At 40.6% G+C, this 8,222-nt stretch overlaps 1 protein-coding gene across 1 annotated transcript in view; it reads right to left on the bottom strand.

The window, feature by feature from the left end:
• Window positions 1-613: 613 nt before the first annotated feature.
• The window catches only part of LOC107711937 (protein quaking-A-like), a 100,676-nt gene continuing 93,067 nt past the window's right edge, over window positions 614-8,222 (bottom strand). Inside the window, exons 5-6 of the mRNA XM_016517035.1 lie at window positions 2,419-2,506; window positions 614-798 (exon numbers count right to left, since the gene is read on the bottom strand). Coding sequence (XP_016372521.1) covers window positions 614-798; window positions 2,419-2,506 — 273 coding nt within the window. The remainder of the gene's footprint in view (window positions 799-2,418; window positions 2,507-8,222) is intronic.

Raw genomic sequence — 8,222 nt, forward strand, 5'->3', positions numbered from 1 at the left:
CAGCGAGCAAGCGAAAGGGAGAGAGTGAGAGAGAACATGGTCTGGTCTGGTCTGGAGGAGGTTTGATGTTGGATCGATACTGTAAGTAAATAAAAGGCTGCTAAGCTTGTGAGCGTTTAAGTTTAAAAGTGGAAACGCGGCACTGTCAGAACAGCAGAAGACCCAAACATGCCAACTGTACAGCATCCAGTGAACTGAACTCAGAAATCCCTCCATCGAATCAAAGACGAGCACTAACCAAAGCTATTCAAGCGCAGTATTCGACTGCTGGTACACATGACTCCATGCTATTGATCGCCATCTCTACTTGATTTCTAAATGTTTACATTGCTTTGATGAAAAGTGTCGAGTCTGTAAAAGAAGATGTCGTGGTTATTATCTATCTTCTTCACGAGTGTTTGCAGAAGCCTCACTAGGCAGGGGAGTATGGGCAATTCTCTCTGAATAGGGTTGAGCACTCAAGTTCACAAGGGTAAAAATAAGACAATTGGATACAGTGAGAATAGTGGAAGAATTTAATGAACATCCCCAATGGGACTCTGGGCTCTTTCTCTCTCAGTGCCGCTCGGCACTGGTACCAAGGCCTGCTACAGCAGGGAAGAGAGAAATGATTTCAAAAGCCAGGTGGGGGCACCAGGGTAGGGGTGCCATTGGGTAGCATGGTGGCCATCTGAGTGGGCCGAATGATGTTCATGATGGGGGTCCCTGCTGGAGTGGGGGGCCTGAGGGCAGCTGGGGGAAGGACCTGACCCGCAGGAGCCGCGATCAGACGCTGACCTTGAGCAGCTGCTGCCGCTGCTGCAAGAGAGAACGCAAGGGTGGCTGCCGTAAACAGAAGAGTGAAAGACAGAAAGAGTGAAAGGAAGAGAACAAGACATAGAGAGAAAAGTAATGGGAGAGATAGAGCGATAGGAGGAGGTTGTGTGTGTGTGAAGGTGTATAAAATTTTCAGAGCAGAAGGGGAATATAGAATTGGACAGAAGGCACAAAAACAGATGTGTGAAAAGCACAGGCAGGGAAAGGAAAACAGAAGTACACGAAAAGAGGGAAAAAGAGGGTGGGGGAAAAAATAAAGGAAAATTAGTCCATGCAATGGTCAATGAACCACAAAAAATTACACTCTAAAGCAAACTAAAACCCCACAACCAAAATCATTACAAAAATGAATCAAAACTAAAAAACACAAGGAGGAACTGATGATTGATCATACCAGGGCAAACCGATCATCAATACAGAGGCACTAATACACAACACAGAGTAACTGATTTAAAGCAGCACATCTAAACTCAATGTCCTGCGGCATGTAGAGGAAACAGCACTTCAGTTTGTGTGCTAAAATATGCTCATGTTATTTCTTATGGCTGTAAATCTAAAGTGCACTCTCTAGAATTGATTCCACTAACTTGCCATAAGCTTTCCCACATGAATCAAAAACCTCTACATGCCACTGGGACATTTAGTGCAGATGTGGAGGGGAAATAACGGCAACAGGGCTGAAAATTAAAATGCTTGTGAACATTCTGCACTAAAGCCAAACAGATGTGTTTCTTCCAAAAAGATGTCCCTGTCATATATACCCAAATATGCATGCACACATTCATAAATCCATACAATCATAAATACAGTCATGTAAATATTACTTTACAGAGCAGTATAAAAGCCCAAAACCCTTCATGTCAATGTGAAAATGCATTGCATTAATGAATATGTATGACACGGGCTGAATCATATGCAAATATGTTTGAGCAATAATACAAGTGTATGACCTAAAGACAACCTAAAACACACAATCATGCAGCAAAATGATTCTGTGTGCCACACCAAGATTACGCAAGCTGTGATTGCAATTGGAACAGCTTTGAAAGGAGGTGGGAGAGAGGAGGGAGAAGGAGAAAAAGAGAGAGGGAGAGACGGAGGGATTAAAGAGAGACAGAAATACTAGACTGTGGGCAGATGATTAGATGTTTTCAAGAGGAGTGTGCAGTGAACAGGATTCTTTCTTGAATTAAAACAAGCACCTTATGTCTGATGAACTCTCATGTGCACAAGGTTTTTTTTTTTAATTGCTCATTTATGGTCAGAGTAAGTCAGCACAGAAAACAACATCACTGTATGTGCATTTACATGTGGATTAAGGATGGATATAAGAGATGGATTATGGCTGGTTGTGATTTGATATTGTGTGTGTAAGCTCTGCGTCCTAACAAATATGGGTGTGATTTTGTGTGTGTAAGCATTTAAACCGATCTCTTTAGTCACTATGCAACACAATCACAGCTGAACTCACATTATTCCCTAATAGTTAGTTTTATGACTGCATTGTGGATATGCTGATGTTTAACTCTTTTTATTCTGGAGAGTTTGTTTATATAAAGTTCCCAAGCGTCTAGCTGTTGATGTGTGAATGTGTCTCCTTACGCATTTTGATGTTGGTGTCTCTGTATGTTCCGTTCAGAATGGCCAGCTCCATAAGCTGCATCTTCTTCAGATTATCTTCTCCTTCTGCCTACGAAAAGAAAAAGATCAATCAGAGAGAACTTCATTACTCACACAACCAATCACCAACCAGGATTCATTCTGAAAATGGGGACAATCTGGTTTCAATAATAAAAAAAAGCAGTGAATAAAATAAAATACAATTTAAAAAACGGAATGCAATTTTAAAAAGTGTGATTCATAAAAAGCAAATAAACTAGTAGAAAAAAATCTAATTAAATTTAATTCTATTAAATGGGACATATGCAAAATTTCTATAAATAATGAAAATTATTTAAATTAATAAACACAAAGTGCTGGAGTAGAACATATTAATAAATATCTACTCTTAGCAGGAACTAGAAGTCTAGTGCTTCTGGACCTAGAGACAGATGCATATTTTCAATTACTAAGAACGAGTAAAAGAGTAAACCAAACATGAGATCTCTCAAACGCAGAGCAACTTAAAAAAAAAAGAAGCACTAAGGGACTTGTATTTCCAACTGCAGAGAGGAGGAGAGGGGAGAGAGAAAGAGGGAGTAGAAACCAGCACAATTCAGATTTACACATCAAGCAACAGACACATTGGAGGGCTGGGGCACCTTTAACTTTTCATGGTGTTTCAGAGTTTCCTTAGGAGAGCACACATCAAAGGACAAACTACTTTGACAGACACCATATTTGAGTGGTATTGTGAGAGTTGCCTTTAAGGGACTTTGACTGCAGAAATAACACAGTTCTAGGTTAGTAGAACTCTACATATCCACATGACTCGAAAGCTGAGAGAAACCCTGAGTAATTTCCTCAATCAGAAAAAATAAAAACTGCACTGAAGCTACTGATGCCTCCGCAAGAATGACTCACCCATTCCTGAGCACTTTAGTAATTCAATACAGACACAAAAACATTCTTTTCTAGAAAGCGAAGCTTTTGTTTGAACACTTCACATTTGAGGAGCTTGTGGAGAGCCAATGAAGATTCATCTTGTTACAATAACACCACTCATGTGAAGACAAAAGAAAATGGGCTCAGGCTAATCAAATGCAGTGCGGAGAGAGGAAAACATTCTTCATTTGTCCATTTAACAACTACTGAGCCTGACTGGTGAAAATCAGCTCTGTCCTTCACGAGTATCACCTGGGATTAGTCTTGTGAATTTTGCAAGACCAACTCAGACCCAACTCCCACCCCCCATACACAGTGAGTGTATACACATGACCACACGGAGTTTCCAATGACCGAGCAGCACATCCTTCCTCTGCCTTACAAATGATGATCTCTTCACTCTTATTCTGGTCAGCCGATCTCAGTTTCGGCATAGCTGCTCTAATACTGTCAGAAGTGACAAGGAGTCAGCCACTCAACAAGGGCAAAGATATGTCCAGGGTTTCCTGCTCAAGCATTTCACTGTCCACACTGATATGTTAAGCTCAAAAAAGGTGAGACTGATTCATGAAATAGTCTGTGGAGGTAGAAATTTGTGTCATTCACTTACCCTCATGTCATTCTAGGATAGTATGACTGACTTGACACATAAAATAAAAGGAGATAACAGGAGATATCTTGGTTACTCTTTTCCATTCAATGTAAATGGGGACTGTCAAGCTCCGAAAAGGACAAAAAACCTTCAAGTCACCATGAAATCAAAACTGACATTTCTTATTTTAATGAAATACTGCAATGTTTAATCTAAATTATTTTAACCATGTACGTTAAAAAAAGTGCCCCTGTAATCTTTTAATCAAAAACATTAACATGCCCTCGCAACAACAACTGTTCTATGATCGTGTATACAGACACAAGGGCTGGACAATAAGGTTGTCCAATAGGCAGACAAGATCAAAAAAATTAAGTCACCCTACATTTTTTTTTTCAAGATGATGTTTCATTCAGATATACTTCACAATATGGAAGAAAAGATGATAAAAATGTTTGCTTCAAGCCGTCTTTTAACCTATTAATGTATGCCATTTCCTGGAAATCTTCCCCCCTGCTGCAAATCTTAAAACGACCGCCAAGAGATTTGGTACATATATATATATATACAAACAGAGAAATAAAAAAAAGAGATGAAAAGAAAGTCACATGCACTGAGTACAATGTGACCGTGAACTAATTCATATCTGAGAGCTTTAGAATAGTTACTTTTTAGATGGAGATTTAGTTACTATATTTGATTAAAAACAGAAAAAAGGAGGAAACAAGAAGCAGAAGAGAATGTGATCACCACATCTATCGTTATATAACCCATTACAACGGGAAAAACAAAACCATTATCCATAATAACTTGTAACAAAACAAAAGCATCAGCTCCTTGTATTAGAGCAGATTAAAGTAGAGGGTCAGTGCAAGGAAGGAAATCAAGGTCTGGGGCAGTTGTGCCTATACATTCCTCTAAGAGGGTGAGGCAGAGGATAAATGACTCGAAAAAGCCCCAACACACCATAAACTATCACACTCTCATTTCTGCTGAGCAGGACTTTGTGTGGTTGGCACAGCTCTAAATCCAAATAACAACATCTCAGTGGTGGCCATGAAAGCAGATGGAGTCGATTTTCTCTCGTCCCACAAATGAAGACTTTGTTTCTGGCTCATTCTGCAGGGTATTTAATGAGGCTGCAGTGCCTCTGGTCACTAAGAGTAACTTCCCACAGGCCTGCAATGACACTGGGGTTAGTGGAGCACAGACATCTTTCGAGGGCTGATGACGCTGCTTCTCCGAGTCACCGTTGAGTGGACATTTCTTTTTGAGGTCAGGCCGGATTTTTTAAAATTCTTTTCGTTTTATAACACCTGCTTTCTTTGCTTCTTTCTCCTGGGCTAGAAGCATTCTCAGGATGTTTGTAAAAAAAAATGCATAGATTATTCTTAGGCAAGAGAGGGAGGAAGGAAATAAAGGAAGTGCGGCAATTCCAGAGAGCTGTGTGTCATCAGATGGGGGAGGCTCAGGGGAGACGTCCCTCTGATTTAAGCAACAAAAGCTGACACAGAGAGAACGTTTCCACACACACACACTCTGGGTGTGAGACATCAGGGAGGGCCGCTCAATAATCCTGCTCTATCCACAGGAATCAGATTCAATCAATGGGGTCTATTTGTAAGGGCAGTGGAGTGAAGCGGCTCTCATTGGCCGTGGGGGAGGACACGGGACGCTAGACTGTGACAGCAGAGCTTGTGAGCACATCAATTGTATTACACGCACAGAATTACAGCATTTCCTCTCTATAATGAAACGTTTACAGCCATTTCCAAATCCATTTCCTTCTTCAGTAGATCTGTGGGATGGCTGGTGTCAACCAGCACGTGCTTAAGTCCAGCAGTGAAACTTGCATTTTTATCTGAAGACATTGGAGAGAAACATTACATACACAGAGCAAAGTCAGCCTTTTTTTTTTTTTTAACAAGAGTTAATATCCAAGTCACATATAATTCAAGACAATCTTTTACTAAAAGACAGACCACCAGATAAGAAAAGTGCTTTTAAACTAGAGGAACATTTTTAGAATGTTGAGACAGGAAAAGTAGAGAGAAAGTTCTATTTGACATTATGCATTTTCAGGACTTGTTACAGTTACCTTTGTCACTTCCAGCTCTTCACAAGTTCTCTTTACCATATAAATGTATTCAACTCCACCCTCGCCACCAAACCAACCACAATCTACATTATTCAGAACCCTTATTGCATTGTTAAAGCTTTAGAATGAACTTCAGCAGTCACCCAGCCAGTGAGGAGAGATTACAGCACATGCCAAGCAGTTACACCACCCTTCTCCTGTCAACTGCGACAGCTGGCTTGAGTGTATCTAAACCTGGGCTTGAGAAATTGAGTCAAACTCCTAATCATTTCTTTCATTCAGTTTTACCTGGTTTGTGATGTTAATTGAATGGACTTCATTGGGAACCTTCACTGAAAAGTGGCCTGCAAGCAGAGCCATCAATATCCTCAATGTACCATCAGCAAAATAAAATAAAATGAAAATAAAAAAATTTAAATGCTGTAATGCTTTAACTTTCATTCTGTAATCAGTAATGCCTTATTTGAAAAATATCACACCTCAAAAAGGTCATGAACAAGGATTATCACATAGTAATGGATGGCGTTTAAAATGAGGGGATCAAACACATCTAACAACAAGTACTCTCACAGTGCACCTAATTTCAATGCATCCAAGCAGTTACATCCCTGGGCTAAAAATGCAAAATGTTGCAGGTTTGATCTCTGAGCAGTTTTCCCCTAGGATAAGACACACAATGTGTCATGTACATCGCTCCGGATAAAAAAGGTCTGCAAAATGACAACCATATAATATGTAGGCCAAGTTTGAGAGTGATAGCTGTATTTTAAAAGCCGTAACAGATGCACTGGACAAAGGCATCCATACGGGATTACACTGGATATCGCCAGAGCAGGATGTGAGGACAGAGATTAGAGTGAGTGAACAAACAAAATAAAGCACAACAGAAGATGAGGAGGGAGGAGTGCAAAAACAGAGGGAACATTAATGTGATCCATGATTTCCATTGCTGCAACACATTGTAAAATCTTCAGTTGACTCGCACTCCTCTCTCTCACTTTCTAATTTCCCCTCCCCTCTTCCTCTTTCTCTCTCGCTGCCAGACGATGTTTTGTTCTGCTCCTATGATCCTTTAATGCCACCCAATCGAGCCGAGAATATCTTGAAAGGATTTGGGAAGGCTGATCTGGAGGTTTAAATACTGCCGGATTTGCATCAGATTCTGAGATTTGAGAGTCAAAGCTGATCCGCGTGCTCCCTGTGCCGCCTGGGCTGTCAGATCTGGACTGTGACCCAACCTCGCCCGCTTTACAACCCCCTTGACCTTGTGTTCGGCGTCAGGGGCAAATGGGAAGAATGAATCAGCTGAGGGAAAAAGGCCTGAATAAATAAACCTGCAAATCCCAATAAAAGCAGCACACTTATGACTGGCCCTTGAACATGCAGTGGGGATTGATGGACCATATTGAGGCTAATTTGAAAACAGAGCTTTCCCAATGGCCAAGCAGAGGTTACTTCACAGTCAAGGTTAGCAGCTGCAAAGCAAATGCATGAAATGAAAAGTGTTGGCCAGCGCAGTCAAGGTCTCTACTGTTATAGCCAAACTGCTCTGTGGGTCAGGGCCAATATATTAGCAAGCAGAAGGCACAGAGCCTGATATACCTATTACCAATGCATGCTGCGTGAAAAGATGTTTTGCTTGAACAAAATTGGAAAACATTGCATGTGAAAGTAACTGAGTCCACACACAAACTTGATGATGTGTTCAGTTTTGCTGACTTCAGGACACACTGTACTACCAATGGGAGATTACAAATGAAGAGTAATGGAGACGTATTGGACCAAATTGCAACTAAAAAAGCTCCTAGAGAAGGTCAGGATAAAATAATCTTAAAGGGGTCATATGATGTGATTTCAATTTTTCCTTTCTCTTTGGAGTGTTACAAGCTCTTGGTGCATAAAGAAGATCTGTAAAGTTGCAAAGACTAAAGTCTCAAATCCAAAGAGATATTCTTTATAAAAGTTAAGAGTCAGCCACACCTACCTAAAACGGCTCGTTCTAACACGCCCCAACATACCTACGTCGCTCTGTGGGAAGATTTGCATAACGCCGCCCAAATATTCACGCAAAGAAAGAAGGAGTAACTTTTATTCTCGCTGTAATATTGAAAAGTGAAAAGTGAAAAAGTGAAAAGTGACGTGACATGTGGCCAAGTATGGTGACCCATACTC

Source organism: Sinocyclocheilus rhinocerous, unplaced genomic scaffold (genome assembly GCF_001515625.1).
Source record: "Sinocyclocheilus rhinocerous isolate Xijiao unplaced genomic scaffold, SAMN03320098_v1.1 scaffold2117, whole genome shotgun sequence".
Taxonomy (NCBI): Eukaryota; Metazoa; Chordata; class Actinopteri; order Cypriniformes; family Cyprinidae; genus Sinocyclocheilus; species Sinocyclocheilus rhinocerous.